The sequence below is a fragment of the Grammomys surdaster genome, unplaced genomic scaffold, assembly GCF_004785775.1.
Source record: "Grammomys surdaster isolate TR1022 unplaced genomic scaffold, NIH_TR_1.0 202, whole genome shotgun sequence".
NCBI lineage: Eukaryota > Metazoa > Chordata > Mammalia > Rodentia > Muridae > Grammomys > Grammomys surdaster.
This window is the reverse complement of record NW_021604647.1, coordinates 2,259,467-2,282,459: the sequence shown is the minus strand read 5'-3', so window position 1 is coordinate 2,282,459 and position 22,993 is coordinate 2,259,467. Positions and strand designations below refer to the sequence as shown.

Genomic DNA, 22,993 nt, shown 5'->3' with positions numbered 1-22,993 from the left:
ATGGGCCTAGGTTGGCTGTTTCTATGTATTTTCTTGTGATGTTCTTGACCATTCTGGCTCCTGCAAGTCTTCCCCCATTGTAGTGTTATGGGGTGCTGTCCCTGCTCAGCCGCTCGGGGAAGCAGGATGTGGGAAGTTGACTGTACTTTTACTCCATGCCTTTGTTGGGCCCATAGGGAAGCCTTGAGATTTTGCTCCATGGGTGGGGAAGCACAGTCTGAGGTTCAGGACAGCTGGAGCTGGCTCAGGGTTCCTAGGGCCTGTGATGTGGCTGGGGCTGTCTGGTTCTCAGGCTTTCAGACACCCAGGCGCTGCTGGGAGCCATGAAAGAGCTGAGAATGGAATACGGCCTGCAGGCTGGATCTAGCCCGGGGCTGGGGAGAAAAGGGGGAAGCTCCAGCTGGTCCCACAGGGAGAGTCCTTGGCTTGACAGCAGTGGGCTTGGGCTTGGTGGCAGCCATGGCTGGGAGCACAGAGAGACCTTCTACAGGAGACTAGACAGCGGCTCTATAGGAGAAGGCCTACTCCATGGCTCCCCATGGCAGATCCTGATGAAAAGAGGCAGTCCATGGTTTTAAGGCATTTATTGTCATGGAGGAAAGTGGATGAGTAAAACCAAACCCCACTTCTCAGGGTGAGCCTGCGATTAAATACCTTTTGCAGGGAGGAGTGTCTGGGAAGAAAAAATTATTGACTAAGCCTCCAGGTCTTTAAGTACCTCATTAAAAGGGAGATCTGTCTTGAGCCTACGTGACCACAGGTCATGTCCTGTCCTCTACCTGTGGAGGGGGTTGGGGTGTTGCCCTAACATGACACAAATCTATGAGGGACTTCAGCTAGTGATAGGAGCCTGGTGCCTGGGAACAGGCGAAATGCATACTATCCTTTCAGGGTCTCCGGGGTTTAGAGCCTTAGCTCAAGAACAAGGCTACCTTTCATGGTCCCACACTCCACCTCTTCTGCAGGATCCCTCAAGCTCTCTTTAATGTTTGGTGGTGGGTCTCTGCATCTGTTTCTATCAGTTGCTGGATGAAGCTTCTCTGATTATGATTATGCTAACCTCCTGTCTATAAGTATAAAAGAATATAATTAGAATTATAATTGACTTTTTTTTTGGAGGTTGTGTTTAGTTTGATCTTAGATCCCTGGGCTCACCAGCCTTTGCTTCCTGACCCTCCAAGCAGTGTCAGAGGTGAGCTCCCATTTCTGACATGGGTCTCAAACTGAACCAGTCATTGATTTTTTTTCACGTAGCACTTAGAGGTATACATTTTTTATTATGAGATTTTTTGTAATTTGTGCCAGAGGATTTGTTGTGTTATTTAATTTCTATTTAGTTTCCATAATTTTTATTTTTTTCTTGAGTTCTTCATGAACTCATTCATTATACAATAATGAGTTGTTTAATTTTCATGGGTTTATGTAATTATGAAATTATGAAATTAATGGAAATGTCCATGAGTTTTACTGCATTATGATCAGATAGTCTACAAGGAGTTATTTAAAATTTTCTGACTTTTTGTATCTTCCAGCTTTCAAAGTTTTCAAATAGAAATCAGCTATTATTTGGGTAGGATTTTTTCTTTATTTGTAATTTATATTTTTTCTTTTGTAGTCTTAAACACTCTTTCTCTTGAAAAAATCTTGAATTTTTCTTTACAAATATTTTGTGTCCCAGGGTATGCTCTATTTTTGAGAAGTTTCCATGGAATCCTGTGTAGAAGTTTGTGTGTGTGTGTAAGATTCTGATATTCTGCAGATGTGTATAAGGTTCATTTATACATAATGTTATTTACTTCTGATGTTTTTATGCTTACTTTTATTCAGATGACCTGACTAATAGAAAAACTGATGTAATAAAATCATCTACTGAGTTTGAGTTAATCTACATCTTAAGTGACAATAGTATGCTTTATGAAATTTGAATCACTAAAGGTTGTTCTATATGTGTTTAGGATAGTAATGCCTTCATTATTAATTTTTCCTTTTGTAGAATGAAGTCTTTATCTATTATGACTACTTTTTGTTGGAAGTTTTTTTTTTGTTATTGCTTTTGTACACTAGTATGCATCACCTGCTTACTTCCTGTAATATTCAGTAGCAATATTTTATTCATCCTTTCCTTTTAAGGTGTTTTCTATCTTTAAAGCAGAATTTCTTGTAGACAACAGAAAGATTTTTTTTCTTATATTCTGCTAGCCCATGTCTGTTGATTGTATACATGATTCCCTGGTTATTTAAAGTTATTATGGAAGGGCATCTGTTGATTTCAGTTTGCGTACTTAGTCATATTTTGAGCTTAAGCAGTCATAGTTTTCTTTCTATAGTCTTGTAGACATATTCTTTCTCACTTTTGTTAAATATTGCCTTCAGTATTATCTGTATCACTGTATTGATAAACATGAAGTTGTTCTTTTTCTTTCTACTATTGCAGATGGTTTTGCTGGGTATAGTAGTCTAGGCATCTATGGTAATTAGAACTTGGAATACACTGTTACAGAATCTTGTGGCTTTTAAAGTTTCCAAGTAGGAATCAGCTATTATCTGGTGGGTTTTCCTTTATCTATACCTTATATTTTTTGTCTTGTAGCCTTAAAACCCTTTCTCTGTCATATTTAGTGTTTTAGCTATGACATGCCAAAAGACTTTCTTTCCTGCTCGTGTTTGTTTGATATTTTGTGTACTTTTTGTGTCTTTATGCATTTGCCTTTTCTTAATGTTGTAAAATATTTATGCCACTGGCCTGAGATTATACTTGTTTATTAATGTCTTTAGTGGAAGATTCTTACATACTCTTCATATATGAATTTTGAAATTATTTTTTCATATTTTTTACTTGTATGATTTAATTTCTTAACTTTATTTTTGAATCCCTATATTTTATCTTCTATTTTATCCATTTGACTTGTAAGTTTCCCCCACTTCTTCTGAATTATTAAATATTTCAATTAGTTTTTAATCTAAACTTGACTTATCTGCAATCTTTCTGTTTTTATTAATAGATTATTTTATTTATTTGTATCCTAAATGCTTCCCCTTTCTTGTACCCCCTCACAGAGTTCTTCCATCCTCCTCTTTGCCTCAAAGTGGATGTCCTCTTCCAGTATCCCTCTACCCTAGGGCATCAAGTATCCACAGTACTAGGTATATATTCTACCACTGAGGCCAGACAAGGCAGCCCTGTGCTACATATAGTTGGGGACCTTTGACAAGCCTGTGTAAACTTATTGGTTAGTGGCTTAGTCTCTGGGAGCTTCCAAGGGTCCAGGTTAGTTGACACTATTGGTCCTCCTATAGGGTCGTCATTTCCTTCATTTCCTTCACTCCTTCCCCTAACTCTTCCATAGGGATCCCTGATCTTAGTCCAGTGCTTTACCTTGAGTATCTGCATATGTTTTGGTAGAATCTCTCAGAGGGCAGGTACATGAGGCTACTGTCTACAAGAACAACATAGCATGAATAATCATGTCATGGACTGGTGCCATCCATAAGATTGATCCCAAGTTCAGCCTGTCCCTGTTTAGCCATTCCTTCAGCCTCTGTTCCATTTTTGTTCCTACATTGCATTTACAAAGGAGCAATTTTGGGTCTAAAGTTCTGTAGGTGAGTGAATTTCCCCATCCATCCAGTGGGGGTCCTATCTGACTGCTGGAGATGGTCTCTTCAGGTTCCATATCCCCATGATTGGACATTTTGTCAAATGTCACCCACATTGAGTCCTCGGAGTCATCCCCATCCTAGGTCGAAGTTCATAAGCAAAATTGTCCTGAAGTTCTCTTTCTTTGTTGTGTCTTTGTGTGGTGTAGGTATCCAGGTAACAGTAGACTCATGAATTAATTATGTAATGTTCCTTCTGTTTCAATTATGTAGATTTTTAAAAGAAGTGTTGGTATTATGCCTTCTTCAAAAGTCTGATAGAATTCTGCACTAAAACTATCTGACCCCGGGCTTTTTTTGTTTGTGAAGTTTTAATGACTGCTTCTATTTCCTTAGGTGTTATTGGACTCTTTAGATATTTTACCTGATCTTTATTTAACTTTGATATGTGGTATATTTCTAGAAAACCATCCATTTCCTTTGTATTTTCCAGTTTTGTCAAGTATAGGCTTTTGGAATAAAACCTGATGATTTTTAAAATTACCTCTCTTTCTGTCATGTCTCCCTTTCAATTTCTGATTTTGTTAATTTGATAATGTCTCTGTGCTTTTTAGTTGGTTTGGCCAAGGGTTTGTCTGTCCTGTTGATTTTCTCAAAGAAACAGCTCTTGGTTTTGTTGAGTTTATGTATTGTTTTCTTTGATTTCATCCCTTAGTTTGACTGTTTCTTCTCTTCTCCCTCGTTTGGATGTGTTTGCTTCATTTTGTTCTAGAGCTCTCAGATGTGCTGTTAAGTTGCTAGTGTAAGATATCTCCAATTTCTTTGCGAAGATACTTAATGGTGTGGCTTTTCCTTTTTAGAACTCCTTCCTTTGTGATACCCCATAAATTTAGGTGTACTGAGCCTTCATTTTCATTGAATTCTAGAAAGTCTTTCATTTCTTTCCTTATTTCTTCCCTGAAAAAATTATCATTGAATAGAGAGTTGTTCGGTTTCTATCAGTACGTGGGCTTTCTATTGTTTTTGTTTTTGTTGAAATCCAGCCTTCGTCCCTGGTGATCTGCGAGAATGCAAGGGATTATTTCAATTTTCATGTGTCTGTTGAGGCTTGATTTATGATAGAGTAGATGGTCAACTTTGAAGAAGTTTCCCTGAGGTGCTGAGAAGATATATTATTTTGTTTTGGGATGAAATGTTCTGTAGATATCTGTTAAATCTATTTGGTTCATAACTTCTGTTAGTTTCATTGTGTCTCTGTTTAGTTCTGTTTCAATTACCTGTTCATTGGGGACAGTTGGTTGTTTAGATCCCCCACTATTATTGTGTGGTGTTCAATGTGTATTTTGAGCTTTATTAAAGTTTCTTTTACAAGTGTAGTTGCTCTCACATTTGGGACATAGATGTTCAGAATTGAGACTCCATCTTTGTGGATCATTCCTTTGATGAGTATTAAGTATCCTTCCTCATCTCTTTTGATTACTTTTGGTTGAGAGTATATTTTGTTGGATATTAGAATGGCGACTTCAACTTGTTTCTTGGAACTATTTGCTTGGAAAACTGTTTACTATTTGTCCTAGCACTTTACTTTGAGCTTGTGTCTATCGTTGTTGCTGTAGTGTTTTTCCTACATACAACAGAGTGATGGATCCTTTTTGTGTATCCAGTCTGTTAGCCTGTGTTGTTTTATTGGTGAATTAAGTTCCTTGTTGTTCAGAAATATTAATGACCAATGATTTTTAGTCCCTATTATTTTGTTGTTGAAAGTGGTACTGTGTGTGCAATTCCCTTCTTTTCAGCTTGTGAGATGATTAATTTCTTATGTTTTCTTGGGTTTAGTTACTCTCCCTGTGTTGGAGTTTTTCTTCTAGTATCCTCTTTAGGGCTAGATTAGTAGAAACACATTGTTTAAATTTGGGTTTTTTTGTGAAATATGTTGGTATCTCCATCTATGGTGATTGAGAGTTTTGCTGGGTATGATAGTCTTGGCTGGCACCTGTGTTCTATTAGGGTCTGCAAGACAGTATCTTTTGACTTTAGTGTTTCTGTTGAGGACTCAGGTGTAATTATGATATTTTTGCCTTTATATGTCACTTGGCCTTTTCTTCTTGTACCTTTTAATGTTCTTTCTTTGTTCTGTAGAATTAGTGTTTTGATTATTATATGTGTGTAGGACCATGAAAGGACAGCATGGTTTGTGGTTGAGCACTGGCTAGAGATGGCACTGGCTAGAGATTGCTGGAGACCCAGCAGATTTCCCTGCAAGGGATGGCATGCATTTCACCACACTCCCAGACTCCAGCGTTCTGACATGAGTCCAAAGACATCCATCTATCTGAGCCTTTCAGGCATGTAGGACAACTCCCCTATAGCCCCTCCCAAGACACAGGTATGGGGTATGACTACAAACCTCAGAGCCTCAAGACATCTCCATATTCATGAGATACCTAAGGCCCAGAGGGTGTAGCCAATTACGCATTCCTTCCCAGACCCTCCTCCTACTTGCAAAAGGTATTTAACCTCAGGCCCACTCTGAGAACAGGGAGTACAGCTTCATCCACTTTCCGCCATGACAATAAACATTTTAAGACCTGGACTACCTCTTGTCTTTGGGGCCCACTATGGGGAACTGTGGAGAAGATCTTCAACTACTGAGCTGCTTCCTAACCTCCCTAAAGACCCCTCTGTGTTCCAGCCACAGAAACCCAACCATGACCCAGCCAAACGAGTCGCTGTAACCAACAGCCTGATCCCCATGGGATGCCACAGGAGCTTATCCCCCTTTCCCTTACAGCTATGGGTCGGTCCAGCCTATACCCCCCCAAGAGCTCTTGCCCATGTGGGGTCTCAGACTGTGTTCTCCCCATGCCCAGAATGGAGTCCTGTGGTCTACTCGGTGTGTGTGGAGTGAACTCAGTCCCATGCTTCTGCCCCCTGAGCCGAGGCTCCAGCCACCTGTGGCGGCAGACACGCAAGACCCACAACTCAGTAGAACAGGACCCATGCCCATGCACACCCCAAAGGCCCACTGTGTTGGAGGATTTCCTTTTCTGTTCCAATCTATATTGTGTTCTGTAGGCTTCTTGTATGTTTATGAGCATCTCTTTCTTTAGGTTAAAGAAGTCTTCTATGATTTTGTTGAAGATGTTCTCTGGGTTTTTGAACTGGCAGTCTTCACCCTCTTCTAGTTCTATTATTCTTAGGTTTGGTCTGTTCATTATTTCCCAAATTTCCTGGATGTTTTGGTTGGAATTTTCTTTGACCAGTGTACCAATTTCTTTAATGGTATCTTCTATGAGTGAGATTCTTTTTTCCATCTCCTGTGTTCTGTTGATGACGCTTGTGTTTATAGTTCCTGTTTCTTTCTTTTCTTTCTTTCTTTCTTTTTTTTTTTTTTTAGAATTTCCATCTCCATGGTTGCCTCCATTTGTGTTTTCTTTATTGCTTTTGTTTTCATGAACAGGTCTTGGACCAATTTGTTCATTTCCTTTACCTGTTTTATAGTATTTTTCTGTATTTCTTTAAGATACTTATTTGTTTTCTCTTTAAGGGCTTCTACCTGTTGACTGTGTTTTCCTGTGTTTATTTAAAGGATTTATTTATATTCTCTTTAAGGCCTCTATTATTTTCATGTGATGAAACTTAAGATCAGAATCTTGTTCTTCAATGTGTTAAGATTTTCAGAGCCTGATGTAGTAGGAGAGCTGGGTTCTGATAGTGCCATATAGCATTGGCTTCTGTTGCTTCTTTATTGCATGTGATTTTCACAATCTGCTTGTCTTTGGTGTTAGCTGGCCTTGATATTCTGGATTGGAGCAGGCTTCTCAGGAGGCATGTGGAGCTGTGTGTCCAGGGTTAGAGTAAGCCTCCTGGGAGGCAGGCAGAACTGTAAAGTGGGTGGGCAGTATGGGTAGTAGGGGAGCATGGGTGGGAAGTGGGCACATTTATCCATCATGAGTGCAAGTGTAGGTGCTCACCAGGAGGGAGATGGGGCTCCAACAGGGTGAGACAGAGCCCACATCTACTGAGCTCTGTGAGATTCTAGTTGGCATGTCCCTGTTTAGAGCAGTCCTCCTTAGAGACAGGCAGGCCTGTGGGGTGGCAGTAGGAGTGAATATGCTGGTCTGTCATGAGTTTATCTCCAATATTTCTATTTCCTTATTGAATTCAGCTCTCAAATGCTAGATTATTTTTATCATTTAGTTAGGCCTTATGTTTGTAATTTAGGGGGATTCCTTAGGCATTTATTTCTATTATATTGAAATTAATTTTCCTATCTGTGTTTTATTTAAATCACTTGAATTATTTAATAAAGATTATAGTTATTGTACATTCTGTGTCTTGTGGTTCATCTCTGTAATTCTCATAGGAGAACACTTCTTTTGGACTGGTGGGTTTTTTTGGCGACATACTCTTGACTTTTTATAATTTTTGTTTCTGTGATGAGACCTGATCATATAGTGTATGCCTGATGTGAAATTATAGTGTAACTTTGGTAATTGTTGTTGTCCAAGCATGGCTAATTTCTGATTATGTATGTGGGTTGATTGATGCATTGATCAGATGCTTTGCATTGAGTTTTGACTAGAGTAATGGGACAAATAGCTAGATCTGCTGTGGAAGATTTGCAGGCTGTGCTATTTTAGCTTTGCCTGGGAGTACAAGAGTGGCATGATTGTGACTGGGCATTGTGGGCTTCCATCACTAGTCCAGCATATAGACTGTGATTTAGCTATGCCTGAAGGATAGGAATAAAGACAAATAAGATTCCACGGACTCACCATGCTGGGCCAACACACAAATATGTATTCCAGATGAATATTTGAGTTTAGATGTGATACAGCATATCTAAAGTCTTGTAGACTCACCGTACTTGTTCAGCTCACACCATGAGTCACCTAGGAAAAGCCTAAAGGTTGATCACGGCACAGGCATGTTCCAGACCTGGAGACCTAGAAGGATGCACTGGCACACAGATTTACAAATGTCATTGTTGAAAAAATGGAGAGAAGCTTCTTGATGCCAATTTTCCACACTCCTATCAGCCAGGTTTCTGAAATGAAAAGTCTTCCTTTTGGAAAGGGCCAATTGTAATAACCTCAACTCCACATATCTATTCAGCATACATTAGCAGCCAAGCAACATATACCTGAGTAGAACAGATATACTGTTTTGTCCTGAAGAACAAGGTGTTTTAAAATGAATTATTTTGTTCAAAGAAAAAGTGACGTTTATTGGGACGTGATGTTGCATTTCGTCTATGAGTTCTGATGGAGGACCAGGTTAAACTGGAGCTAATCAAAATAGTCCTGGAAATAAATGGTGTTCAATCATTGTTGGCCTTATATTGTAATTGTACAAATGGAACAAATAAAATAATAGTTATAAGATATTATATGGGCCTGCCCATAATTCTAATACTTGCAATGCTGATGCAGAGGATTGTCATAAGTTGAATCTGGCCTGGGCTACATAGTGAGTTTTAACTCATCTTGAGCTACCTGTCTCAAAACAAGAACAAATCCTGTAAGATATTGATAAATAAAATACATTTGAAATCTTGCTTGAAAAATGCAAAAAAAGTTTGGTCATTATTTTAATCAATAAATAAAATTAATTACCAGAATTTTGCATTCATTGATATAATTTAGATTGTTTTGTGATAATGTTATAATTAGACCACTCTGTTTTACCACAGAGACTGCTATAGTGCATCAATTTTTGTCCTCAAAAACCACTTCTGCATGCCCTGCTGACTCTCAGGGGATCCAATTCTCAATGCTTTCCTATTATACTAAGGGTGATTTCTCTCCCAGATACCACACACCCAGAACTCAAGCCTAGATGTCTTCTACATTTCTCCATGTTACATCCTAATGATCCATTGCCCAGTTTGAGCTAATCTAGAGTGGATGCTAGGTACCTTCCATCATATCTATAAGGTCTTATCAATGTCATAAGCAAATGATCAGCATCCCGAATGAAGATGCCCATTATACTGCTGTACCTAGAGGATAAAGTGTGCTATATGTTAAATCTGGTATGGTCTGATGTGGTGAGTAAGGGGAGCAGGAGGGAAGACTGAGTCCTGCTGAGATGCATGGGTTGACTCACCATGTGCCTGGATACATTGTGGAAATCTCCAGTCCTGGACTGCAACAGTAAGTGGACTCAGATAAACACCTCATTTACTGAGTGTGTCTTGACACAATTGCATGGTTCTTAACAGAACAGATTCATCTTCTCTGAAAAAAGCATGAGGCTCCATGTGAGACCTTTGGAATTATTAGGGTAGACAGCCTCTGTGGAAGAAACCAAAATATGAAAAATATAGAAAATAGATTAAATTTTGTAAACACAAGAAATCTACTGGAAATGCTAAATAAAGATAGAAGATTTTGTGATTTTAAAAGAAATTATGGGGATGTGACAAAACATATTTGTGTATTCAAAACTGTATTACAGAAAGAAATGTTGACTTTCAAGATTAAACATTTGGAGAATCTAGAGGAAGGAAATTCATCAATATATTACAATATCTTTAACTTCTATGTTATGCAAAGTAAGAATTATATGGTTTGAATGCAATAGTGTAGATTGACATCAAGTTGAAGATCACACAAGTTTGCACACTAATGAAAGTTCTCAGAGGAGTAAGTAATTACAATAGGTGCTGATAAGTATTGTCTTATTAGATATTTGATTCCAATATAATGAACTTTTTAATAAATATTTTATTACTGTTAATTCTGGTCACCATTCTGTAATAATTATATAACTAGTATACTATATCTATTTTGAAACTAAGTTAGGATAGTCTTGTAAACCACCTAGACATTCTAAAATTGATTAAATGAAAGTTTTCTCTTAGACAAATTTAAAACTCAATAAAATTATTTGAAATAACATGGAAGAAATATGAACATGTAAAGTTTAAAATTTTGGCTTTGTTTTAACTCGAGAAAGGTGAAAGACAATGTTATTTACTATGTTAATTTACTAACAAAAGGTGGGATGTAAAGTAAATAGAAGTAGAAAGGTCATGGCTATTGCCACTATTGTTCCTCCAGTCAAAAACTGTTAAACTTAAAGGAAGTAATTTACACATTCTTGATAGGCAGCCACAGTGAAAAGCATGGTTGCCATGGTGAAGCTGTGTGCTCATCTGGACCTTTGTAGAAACTCTGGTGCCCATATAATAATGATGCATCTTCGATGTTGCCCTTAACATTGAGTTTTTTTGTTTTTGTTTTTTTCTTTTTTTTTCCATACTCCTTACTTCCTATCTGACCTGTAGAAGACATGAGGTTGTTCACAAACTGTGTGATCATATTTGCTAATGTTCCTTGAAGGTTTACCATTTAGAGTTTAAACTGGTGAGTCAGAGCTATATCTTGACAGTCCTTGTGCTTCAAAGTCAGTGGGCATTTCACTTCTGTTTTAAAGCAATGTCATTCTAATGTGCTGTCAAGCTAGAGATTTTTGTCTTTTGATTGTTCAAAAATTAATCAAATATGGGTTGCACTGAAGATGTATTACAATGATAAGTTTGAGGAGTAAGAAACTTAGTTTGATACCTTTCAGCAAAGTTATCTCTACTAGAGAGTGTTCTAGGCATAGTGCTTGAGAAGGTATAGCCTGGAGCTCTTCTCATAATGTAGATACCCCACATCTGATACTGACATATTCTAATATGTAAGCACAGATCTCATTAAGATTTTCATTCTTACCAGCCTCTCAGTCACATGACTTATAATATATATCCTTGTGTAATAGGGATACATGTTTACAGCAAAACCTATTTTTTACCTCTGCCAACTTTTCACAATTGCTGGAATTTGTTAATGATGGCAAGTACATGTATTTTGCACTGATGTATTTTGCACTTCTCCAGTCTCAAAATTAGCAACAAAACCTTACTTTGGTGGTTGAGTAGATAAATGGAACCAGACAAACTGCAAAGTCATTTTCTAGATTCTCAGAATTACTGTCTTCTTTTCTTTTAGCCAACTTTACTGTATGGACAAATATTTTACAAATTCTGTAATTTGGCTGTATTAGGTATATAATTCAACAGACATAAGTTCTATCTTCACTGAGACAGGCAAGTAATGAATATAAAACAAGTTGTTTTTTTTAAAAATAAGTTTTTCAAATGAAGTGCTGACATTGGTAACCCGGAGAAAGTCTTGTTATTGAGAATGTACTCATTAGAAGGGGGAGTAAATGCTCTGCTTTTTTTTTCCTGTAATCTTCCCATTTGAAACTGTTCATAATAATATGCTCAAATCTATATAAGGAAAATGATAAAGGTATGCTGTTTTGGTTTTCACCCTCATAACTGTAACTGAAGAACAATATCAGTTATTCTACAGGTTTCAGGAACAATGAGTAGTTCAGGAATACACACAGTGCTGAATTAATTGAAGTTTGTCAATTGAAAGAAGAGAGTGAGGAATACACATTTAGAATCTCCATGTCTACATATAGTTCATAAGATGTGATAGGACATACTACATGGACACAGTTTACAAAGGCACTTGTAGAAGTATGATTTCTATATAGGTCTGATTTATGTATAGGAGAGAGGTAAGGAGATTTGGAGTTTTGCCAGTTGCACAGAATGGCAATGTTCTGAATCCATGAGCTCTAGAGTTATAAATGCCCATTCATGGCTTTGTTCGGAGAAGGCTATTAGACAGAATTTATTGTAATAGCTCAGCATCTGGCATTATGAATCCAATGACACTTTAGATGTATGATTTCATTAAATCTGGTGATCAGTAAAAAGGGTAGGTCATTCTGCAATGACTGAATGTAACTACAGTATTAAAAGGACACACATACACACACACATACACACCACAAACACAAACACAACACAAAAAAATCAGTTGTTAGAAAATGAATTTGTAATCAGCTTACTAGCTGTCTCAGGAGTGCCATTTTGCTTTTCCAAGCATATGTTCATGTGCATATTTTAGTAAGAAACCACCCCAGAAATATCCATAAAATTTGTTAAATTCTTTATCCTCTAAGGAACTCAAACTCACTTAACTATACAGGGAGTGACAACATCAATAAGCATGCTACTGTAGACAGGTGAAGTCCAGGAACTCTCAGCCCTACATAAACAGCTACAGCCAAATAAGGTATACTGAGAGCTGGAGAAATAGTCTTCTTCAGGGAAGAATTGACTCATTGTTTACCCAATACCCAATACCAAATGATCAGCTCTGACGATAAATATACAAGTATCATACAGACTTAGTACACTGTACTTATTAACCAGACCATCACCTCCACAAAGATTAAGGAGAGGTTTGGGGGTTTGGAGGTAGGAAAAGGAAGGGGAAAATGATGCAATTATATTATAATGCCAAAAAAATTTTTAAGACAAGGCAGGAAATAACTGACTGTAAAGAAGTGATCTTCTGACTTCTGCAACCCCACATCATGAGGACATAAGCAAGCATGCAAATACATATTAGTAATTAGTGAAATAATGTCAAATGATAGAAAGCCGTAAAGCATATATGATTTATAAGAGGTTGATATATAGCTGTGCCTAGAACTAGCAAGTAACTTAAAAGTGAATTTTGTGGAACATTGCTCAGTAATGAGCCATGCACAGCCTGATTCATGAAGTGAGTCCTATATTTGGATTCCCAGGTAAAAATCAGCTAAGGCACTTTTGCAGACTAGCTGTGTTAATAATGAACTGTGTGACTTAAGAATGTTAATAAACTTTTCATGAAAAACAAACCTTTTTAGATATATAGTGAATCTCTACCTCAGTCTTTGTTTTGTCTCACTGTATCTGTCTCTCCATCTGTCTATCTATCAGTCTGTATGTCTCTCACAAACTGATGTTTAGTCATAGAGTCATTTAAAAGAAGTATTGAAGGTTTCTATAACTAATCTCAGGCAGTTTTCTTCATTGTATTAAGCTCAGCTCAAAATCAACAATACAATTCATGCTGTCATTATTCTTTATTCCTTCCTTCATAACCAGATATCATTTCTCTTTATTCAAGATTTCTGGGAGGATGTGAGTACTAATCAGCAGGAAAGTCTGGGTTTCAACTGTAATATACAGTTAATGAATGATTTTGCAATGTACAGGGTCTAGGGAGAATCTCACCCAAAGGAATCCCAAGTGGACCTTACACAGGGTGTACAATTGTGAAAGCTTTACTCAAGAATTGACTGAACTTAAGTAAAGCATATGCAAATAAGTACAGTTAGAAAATCTGAAATATAAAAAGGTATGGTCCACACTAGATGCTAAAATTTCTTAGAACCACAACAATAAAGTACACTTGTAGGACACAACCATTTTGAAACCCTCTATAAGGCATTTGATGGTGAATAGAAATTACATATCAACTCATTTTATTATGTAAACTTATTTTTTTCATAATTAAATAACCATCTCTTTGTAGGTAAAAAAGGAAGAGATACGATGGAACATAAGAACTATACTTTCACCAACGATTTCATCCTCTTAGGACTGTTCTCTTCTTCCAAGGCAAGCTTAGTTTTTTTCTCATTTATATTTTTCATTTTTATTATGACTATAACAGAAAATACCCTCATGATCCTCCTAATCCACAGGGATTCTCGACTCCATACCCCAATGTACTTCCTGCTCAGTCATCTCTCCTTCATGGATATCTTGCACATTTCCAACATTGTTCCTAAAATGATCACTGACTTCCTCTCAGGCAGCAAAACTATTTCCTTTGCAGGCTGTGGCTTCCAGATATTTCTGTCCCTCACTTTGCTAGGTGGTGAGTGCCTTCTCCTGGCAGCCATGTCCTATGATCGATATGTGGCCATATGCCACCCACTTCGCTATCCTGTGCTGATGAAGGATAACTCCCCTGGGCTCCTAGCTGCAGGCTCCTGGCTGGTGGGGATCCTCAACTCCATACTGCACACAGCTTTTGTACTCCATTTTCCCTTCTGTCACTCAAGGGCCATTGATCACTTTTTCTGTGAAGTCCCTGCCATGTTGAAGTTGTCATGTATAGACACAACACACTATGAGCGAGGAGTTTATGTGAGTGGCATTATTTTTCTGCTGATCCCATTTTCCATGATCTCTATATCTTATGTGCAAATTCTCCTCACTGTCTTCCAAATGAAATCATCAGGGGCCCGGCAAAAGTCTTTTTCCACCTGTTTATTCCACATGGTTGTTGTCATAATGTACTATGGGCCATTCATTTTCACATATATGAGACCCCGCTCATACCACACTCCAGGGCAGGATAAGTTTCTGGCAATATTCTACACCATCCTGACACCCACACTCAATCCCATAATCTATAGCTTTCGGAATAAAGATGTCCTCATGGCTGTGAAAAATATAGTCCAAAATAATTTTCTGAATAAAAAATGAATAGAAAATGTCTCATTTTTATGTTTTGTAAACTCACTTTCTTAGCTTCTCTCACACATTTACTTCACAGTATGTATAATTGTACCCAGGTATATATTTATATCTGTATATGGATGACCATGGTAAAGTCTTAGTATGCTCTAGTAAGGCAACAATAACACGTTATCTCAGATGATGAAATATTTGTTAATGTATTTATAAAACATATTGTGGAATTATGTGTACCAACTGTTGTAGCAATTTTCCAAACTAATGCAAAGGAAATCTTTTCTATTAAAATTGATGAATTCATCTACAAAACCAAACCAAAGCAAATCAACCAACCAACGAACCAACCAACCAACCAACCAACCAACCAACAAATCAATCAACCCAAGCAACAGAACAACCAACTAGCCAACCAAAATTATCCAGGACAATTTATCCATTCTCAACATCACAAGCAAACATATCTCTATTTAACTATAACATTTTCTTTCTCATTTGTCCCCAAATGTCATGTTAACATTGATATCATATATAAAAGATCCAAACTTTTAAATGCTCCAGGGTCCTTAAAAGTCAAATACTTTAAAAGTGCCCACTTTTTTTTAGAAGTGCAAATCTTCTCTAAAAAATATAGTTTATAGAAATTTTAGAGAAACTATGCACAGTTTTTCTTAAAACATCTGAAATATCTTTACTGTGAGCTCCAGTACAATGAAGTTATGATTGTCTAGCTGTGGCCTGGCTCTCTAGTCTGGAGGAGCCTTGCCAGACTTGACTCTATATGGAAACCTTCATGGGCCTCATAACTAAACAACTTGTAACATTGCCTGGCCAACCATCTGAGTTGGATCCTCCCATCATCCTAGCTGGTCTGCATGGAACAGCTGGCAGAGGAGATCATATGATTGGGTGGAGCCCCATTGCCTAGCTGTGGCCTGTATTTACAGTTTAGGGAAGCCTTGCAGCACCTCTAGAGTGTCCTGTCTCCCCATGAAAACATTTGGAGGCCTTAACACTAATCAGCTTAAAACGCTTTCCAAACACCAATTCTAGTTGAACACGTCTGCCACCCTAGCTAGGTCTGACTGGGACACATCAGCAGAGGCTGGTCCTCCAGGGAGATGGCCTATAAACTGGTGTTTGTCTGAGGCATAGTCAACAGAGTAGGTTACCCTGATCACTGTTGTCTAGTCTATAGCTCACCTCACCTTTCTGAGAAAACCTGCTGCCATCAAGATTATTTAGCCAACAGAATGGATAACTAGATGCCTAAAAAATAGTTTGAGAACACAATCAACAAGACCCAGGACAATATGGTACCACTAGAGCCCAACTATCCTGCTACAACAAACCCTGGGTTTCCTAATGAAACTGAAACACAAGAAGAGGTTCTTAAATCTAATCTTATAAAGATGATGGAGGCCTTTAAATAGGACATGAATATATCCTTAGGTAAACATAGGAAAATACATATGAACAGGTAGAGGCATTAAAAGAGGAGGCAAATAAAAATATACAGGAAAAGGCACACGTGGGGAACATGGCAGTGGTGGGTGTTGTGAGCAGGAAGATTATATATGAATAAGAAGGAGTATATATTCACTAATCTTGTAGAAAGGCAAATGACCAAGACAGCTTAGTTTCAGAAATATTTCATGTTTTAGAAAAGGATGCTGAAGTAATTGTGAACTGGAGACCATCGGATGATGCATTAGATTCTTCTAGTACTCTGTATACTGGAAAGGCATCCAGTTCCGTTGTAGAATGGACTCAGGCTCCAAAAGAAAGAGCTTATGGAGGATCAGAACACCAGAAATTATGAAGCAGAATGGGACATAGTTAATACAGTGTCATTTAAGGAGAAACCACATACCAATGGAGATGCTCGAAGCCATAGAAATGGGAAAAGCAAATGGTAATTCCTGTTCAGTTTGGCAGACCTGAAATCAATCAAGCAAAGCAAAGAGGGTATGGGCTGGTCGTATTTGGTCTTCTGTCTAAAGGATGATGTCGTGCTTCCTGCCCTACACTTCCATCAAGGAGATAGCAAACTACTGATCAAGTCTCTTGAGAAATATGTGGTATTGTGTGAGTTATCACAATATAGTAGAACACTTCTTGTCAATTGTCAGAATAAGAGTCTTTCACAGTCTTTTGAAAATCTTCTTGATGAACCAGCATACGCCTTAATACCAAAAACTAAAAAGGATCTGTATACAGCAACCATGGTAGGATTTTCCAAAGTTACAAACTACATGTTTGATAGTTTGTGAGGCAGCAATCTCTCTATACATCAACGATTACCTTCAGAAATGATGGATTTTCATAGTGTTGCTACTCCAGGTCTGAAGATAAATCAGCAAGAAGAACCAGGATTTGAAGTCATTATGAGAATTGATTTGGGAGAGTGACCTATAGTTCAAAGGTGGGAACCAATATCCCTGGAAAAGTGGCCCAAAAGCCTTGACTCTGAAGGAAGTCTCCTAAACATAGAGAATGAAGCAGATGATATTCAGAGGGAATCTTAGTCATTCATTAAGAAATCAAGCATGAAAATTTCTCCTGGTTATCTTCCCTGGGATAGTACCAAAGAGGAAAGAATTCATTACAAAAACAAAAAAAATGATGAGTACTTCAGGATGAAACTGCAGTGGAAGTCTGTCATCAAGGCACAAGAGAAGAGAAACTCACACTTGAGACACTATAGAAGTCTGACCAAGAAAGAAGTCAACACAATAGATAGAACAAACAAGTTTTATGATAACCAAGGGCTGATTCTGTTTCAGAACATTTTGATGGCCTACTGCATATATGACTTTGATTTAGGATATGTACAATGAATGAGTGACTTACTTTCCACCCTTTTGTATGTGATGGAGAATGAAGTGGATGCTTTTTGGTGCTTTGCCTCTTACATAGATCAGATGCATCAAAATTTTGAAGAACAAATGCAAGGCATGAAGACCCAGTTAGTTAATCTGATTGAGCATTTTACTCAGATTGTGCCCTTCTCCAGCCTTGAGCAGGCCGGAAAGACCTTGTGACCTAGGTGGAGTCATCAACCCTGGCTGCATGTGCAAATTCTACAGGAACTTAGAAGAATAGACTGCCTGCTGCACTTGACTTGTGATATAATCTACAACAATCTGGCTGAAACAAAGGTTAGGTGGGGGCTTTCCCTATATATAAAAGAGCTGAAGATTAAACTTTGAGCCTTGATCAGAGAGCTTTGTCTTAGCTCCATGCTTCTCTTGCCCCTTTTCATTTCATTTCATTCTCTTTTTCATTTCCAGTTCTCCTTTCAGGTGAACCCAACTTGTCCATGGTTGCTGGACAGCTACAAGTGGTGCCCAATATAGGGCCTGAAAACTGATGGAATGACTGAGAAATGCTGTCTTGGTGGAGCTTTTCAGAAAATGGAAGAAGAATTGTAACCCACATGCAGTAAGCAATGAACAGCATTGATGGTAGTGCTAGTTATCTTTTTGAGGCTATGTTCCAGGAGGTGTTGAAGACCTCTGCAGAGGGGAGACCCTCACTCAAGTCTCAGAAAGTCACAACCACCCAGTAATCTGCTCGAGACACCGTGTACCGGAGCAATAGCGAGGTTTATTAGGGCATGTGACAGCTAGCTGCCGGTCAATTCGTATGCCCACGCAGGAGCTGAATTGACCCTGACAGCCAGTTTGAGAGGGGTTCTTAAGGGGAAAAACCACAAACCAAGGAATGGGGAGGGGGATGAGGGGTTGTTAGGGTGACATAACATAAAAATAGTGGAACATTCCAAAAGAACCCAACCTACATGAGTCAGGATCAGGTAAAAACACTCCGTATGCTTATCTTTCTCAAGAATGTGGTCCTGCCCTGTTACTTCAGCCTTACCCTGTCACTGCGGTTCTCAGCTTGGTTCTCAGCTTGGTTTCACCTAGTTCACTTGCATTCTAGCCAGTTCCTGTAACTAGCCTGTCCACATTCTTAACTTGTTTCATGGCTCGGTTTCTCCATGTCTTTATAAAGAAAGCCTGAAGAATATTTTATATGTCTAAAAAGAATTCTATGTACCCAGTATCTATAATTTTTCACTCTACATCCCCCACTTCTCCTAATCTTAAAATCTTAAAAACTTAACCACACTTCTCCTAATGTAAATCTGATTACAGATCTTGTATTTCAGTATCTTCATAACTTCTGGATTCTTGTCCTAAAGTTTGATACTGATGGCATAGCAATAAAAGCTGAACAGCACTAACTCTCTCTCTAACAAAGGTAACTAATCTGTTTAAGAAGCAAAAAGCAGAATCAAAAGGGGACCAGCGAGGGAAAATATCAGAGTGTTAATGTCTAATTCCTGAAGCATGTCCTGAAAGGCTGCCTCATGGTTGTGCTGCACTCTATTGGCCACACGCCACAGGGTTTCTAGTGTCCTCTGGAATGCTGCGCCAGCCTCACCCAGAGGCTTCAAGTCCTTGGAGCTGGTCACCTGCTCCCATAGGTATAGCTCATTTTTACGAAGGCCAAACATGGTCAGACACCGCAGGTAGCTTGGTGGTGTTGAACTAGAACCGCGTCTCTCAACTGGTGTGGCACACTCTGGTCTCCAGTCTCATAGGCTCCTTTCAGCTGTTCCCAGACCTTGTGTCAGACCATTTTAAGTGTTTTTATGTAGGCAAACAAGGATTTAGAAAGGACAGCATCAGGATCATTCATTCCGCCTGCCCCAGTAAGTGGGAGTGGTACCCCACACAAAATCTCAAAGAGTGTAAGCTTAAATCACTCTAGAGTGTTCCACACTCAGAACAAGGCAAAGGGAAGGGGGGCTGTCCAGCCATTACCACCGGTCTCTAATGTTAATTTGGTTAAGGTCTCCTTGATTGTTCTATTTATCCTCTCTATCTGTCCTGAACTCTGGGGTTTATAAGCACAATGTAGTTTCCAATTAATCCCCAGCTGTGTGGCCAGTCCCTAACTCACCTGGGCAACAAAGACCATTAACAGACCCAGTTACCTTGGGTATTCCAAACCTTGGAAGGATTTCTTCCAGGATCTTCTGTCCATATTTTGCCAGCTCGACTTCTGTGAAGTCCATCTCCCAGTAAGCTCCGGGCCAGTCGCCCATCAGTCTCTTCCCATTGGTTAAGGCACAAGCTCTATAGTTTCTCACCACAGCTTTCGCCAAATCAGACAGTCCTTCTTCTTGTGGAAGGATTAATTTACCATCTCAGTTTTTATTACCCCATAAGGGGTTTCAGAGTGAAAGCCCAATTTGTCTATCACTTGATGGTCATCGGTGGCATATCTGAAACTGGTATCTCGAGTGTCAAAATAGTCTCTGGAACCCTTACTGCTAGAATCATTGCTCCCTGGGCAGCTTTCTTGGCAGCCATGTCAGCCATTTGATTTCTTCTTGCAACAGTGTCCTAAGCCCTCTGGCTTTGGTTCAAAGAGGCTCAGTATTTCTGCAGTTGTCAGCAGCCCTCTTTTTTTTTTTTTTTTTTTATAAATAATTTATTTATTTTTGAACATGAAATGCTTTTTTATAGCATGTTTCACAAGGGGAGGGGGTAAGAGGGGCCAGATGGTGGAAAAGTACAAAATCTTCTTGGCCTGTGCCTTGAAACATGTCATGGTCTATACGGTACACTGCCTTGAATTATGATCTACCTGCTGTTCTTCAGAAGATATGGTACACTGCTTGAGTTATGGTCTCCCTGCTATTCTTAAGATGATATGGTACACTGCTTTGAGTCTATCTGCAGTTGCTAAGCAGGATCTTGCAGTTGCCACGCTTCAGAGGACATTGTGCAGGTGGGGAAAGGTAGGGGGTGAGGGTAAGGGCGAGGGTCCTGGCTTCTGGCATCTCCCCCTTCTCTGTTTAGTTAGAGAAGGCATCTTATGATCAATCCCAACTATGTGAATTTTGAATTTGGATGTCTAATTATGGGGGGTCTTAGACAAGTTCACAACCCCAAAACACTGATGTGAGACGAGTCACATCGATGGTTGAAGGTTTTAGGCTGTCGACGATGGGCAACGTCAAGGGACTCCGATGTGGGTGAAAGGAGGGTGAGGCCCCTGTCTTAGGCCATGTAGGCTGCACCCACTCCCAGCACCACGCACTCCTTTTCGGCTGCATTGGGTGGGCCCCTGGGAAGTGGACCTACAATAATCCCGTCATTGGGCTAACTCACAGCCATCCTAGTCCCTTGTAAATGTTCAATTTACCAACCATTTGTCAGTTTGGGGTGTAATATTGTCATAAAGGAAGGCTCCCCAATGTTAGCGGCCATATCAAGGGCGGCCTTGGTTTAGGAAAAAGCCAATTTTTGTTGTGGTGATCAAGAGGCCAAGCTCTCTATCGAGAGAAACGGGGGCAAAGCCAGGCATACCAGGAACCCTTCTGGAGGGCGTGGAAGTCTAGCGGTCGACCGTAGGGGGGGAGGCAGGGGAGCTGGCAGCTGTGTCAGTCTCCTGCAGAGTCACTTCTGGATCCTCTTCAATTTTCGGCTGATGGTAATGAACTTCAACCGTCTTCTTGATGGCAGCATCAACCTGGTTCCGTGGATGACAGGTCGCGGGTTTTGATCTCTGTCTCACTTAATCTTGATGTCCTGCACACATCCTCTCAATGAGGGTCCGTCCAGAGGGGTCCGTGCCTCGAGCCCCACGTCTGGGTGCCACTTGACCCGACTGGCAGGCCCTAGTTATTCGTGGGGGCGAGGAGGACTGCAACCTGCTATTCTTCAGAAGATATGGTACACTGCTTGAGTTATGGTCTCCTTGCTATTCTTCAGATGATATGGTACACTGCTTTGAGTCTATCTGCAGTTTCCAAGCAGGATCTTGCAGTTGCCAAGCTTCAGGGAACCTTGTGCAGCTGGGAAAAGGTAGGGGGTGAGGGTAAGGGCGAGGATCCTGACTTCTGGCCCATCTGGATTAGAACTTCTAATGGCAGGCATCACGGGTGATTCATTTTTGCCTGGAAAGAAAAAAGAAGGGGATTCTCAGGGAGATTTCTCTTCCCTGGATGTAAATTATTATTCATCGTATTTATGGTTGGGCCTGGCTTTGTGAGTGTATCTATTTTTTTCATTAATATTTATGGTAGCCGGTTAGCTGTGCCTTCTGTGGTATTGGACAGGCATATCAGTCCTCGGCTCCATAAGGGAACTGGGTCTGGGGCATTCCCTTTACGGGTATGAGGGTCCTTCCCCATATCTGTGGCAAAGTTTTGTTGGTCTTGGTGGTGCCCGAGGTCACCTACATGGTCAGCAAGAGATTTGCCATGAGCTTTCAGTCAGCAGCCCTCTTTGTCTGTAGATTGTACCATGTATATGAGCCGTGGCAAAGGCATATCGGTACTCACTTTTTATCTGCCAGTGAATCTCCCGCCATTCGCTTACCTTCTACCATGAAACTGCTGCCATCTGTATACCAGTTCAGACTTCCTGGCCAGGGCTGGTCCTTCAGGTCGCTCCGAGTACCTGTTTCTTCTGCCAGGATATCAACACAGTGATGGACGGGAGAAGAGTCATCAGTCACAGGCATCAAGGTGGCAGGATTCAAGATGGCCGGGGGTGCAAAGATCACCCTTTCAGTCAAAAACAGGCTCTGATAGTGCATCATGCGAGCATTAGTCATCCATCAGTCAGGGGGCTGCTGGAGAGTTGATGCTGCCAAAAGTCCTCTCTGGTGGGAGCGAACTGAGGAGGTTAAGTGTCTTGTACTCTCTTATTGACTTTTCTTAGATCTTGTATTGGCTTGTAATCATTAGTGCCTGGCTTCTTCAGTTTCAAACCAAACTTTTGGGAATTCTGCTAGCCAATCACTGATATCTTGGGCTTCCACCTTCATCACCCAGGTTCTCTGTCTGTCTAATTCCTATCCTTTCTCTTGTCTTTCTCTCCTGCACTGCGGCCAAAATCCTTCCTGCCTGCAATCTTACCTGCCTTTTCTCTCTTTTCTTTCTTTCTTTCTTTCTTTCTTTCTTTCTTTCTTTCTTTCTTT

At 39.6% G+C, this 22,993-nt stretch overlaps 1 protein-coding gene and 1 pseudogene across 1 annotated transcript; both read left to right on the top strand.

Moving 5' to 3' along the window:
• Positions 1-14,059: 14,059 nt before the first annotated feature.
• LOC114623851 (olfactory receptor 2AJ1-like) lies at positions 14,060-15,001 on the top strand. Its single transcript, XM_028770566.1, has one exon. The coding sequence runs from the start codon at positions 14,060-14,062 to the stop codon at positions 14,999-15,001; it is 942 nt and encodes a 313-aa protein (XP_028626399.1).
• Positions 15,002-16,529: 1,528 nt separating this feature from the next.
• The window catches only part of LOC114623819, a 15,024-nt pseudogene continuing 8,560 nt past the window's right edge, over positions 16,530-22,993 (top strand).

Bases quoted from the DNA above. Each gene is read 5' to 3' on its own strand.
- LOC114623851 (XM_028770566.1), top strand. From the start codon at position 14,060: ATGGAACATAAGAACTATACTTTCACCAACGATTTCATCCTCTTAGGA.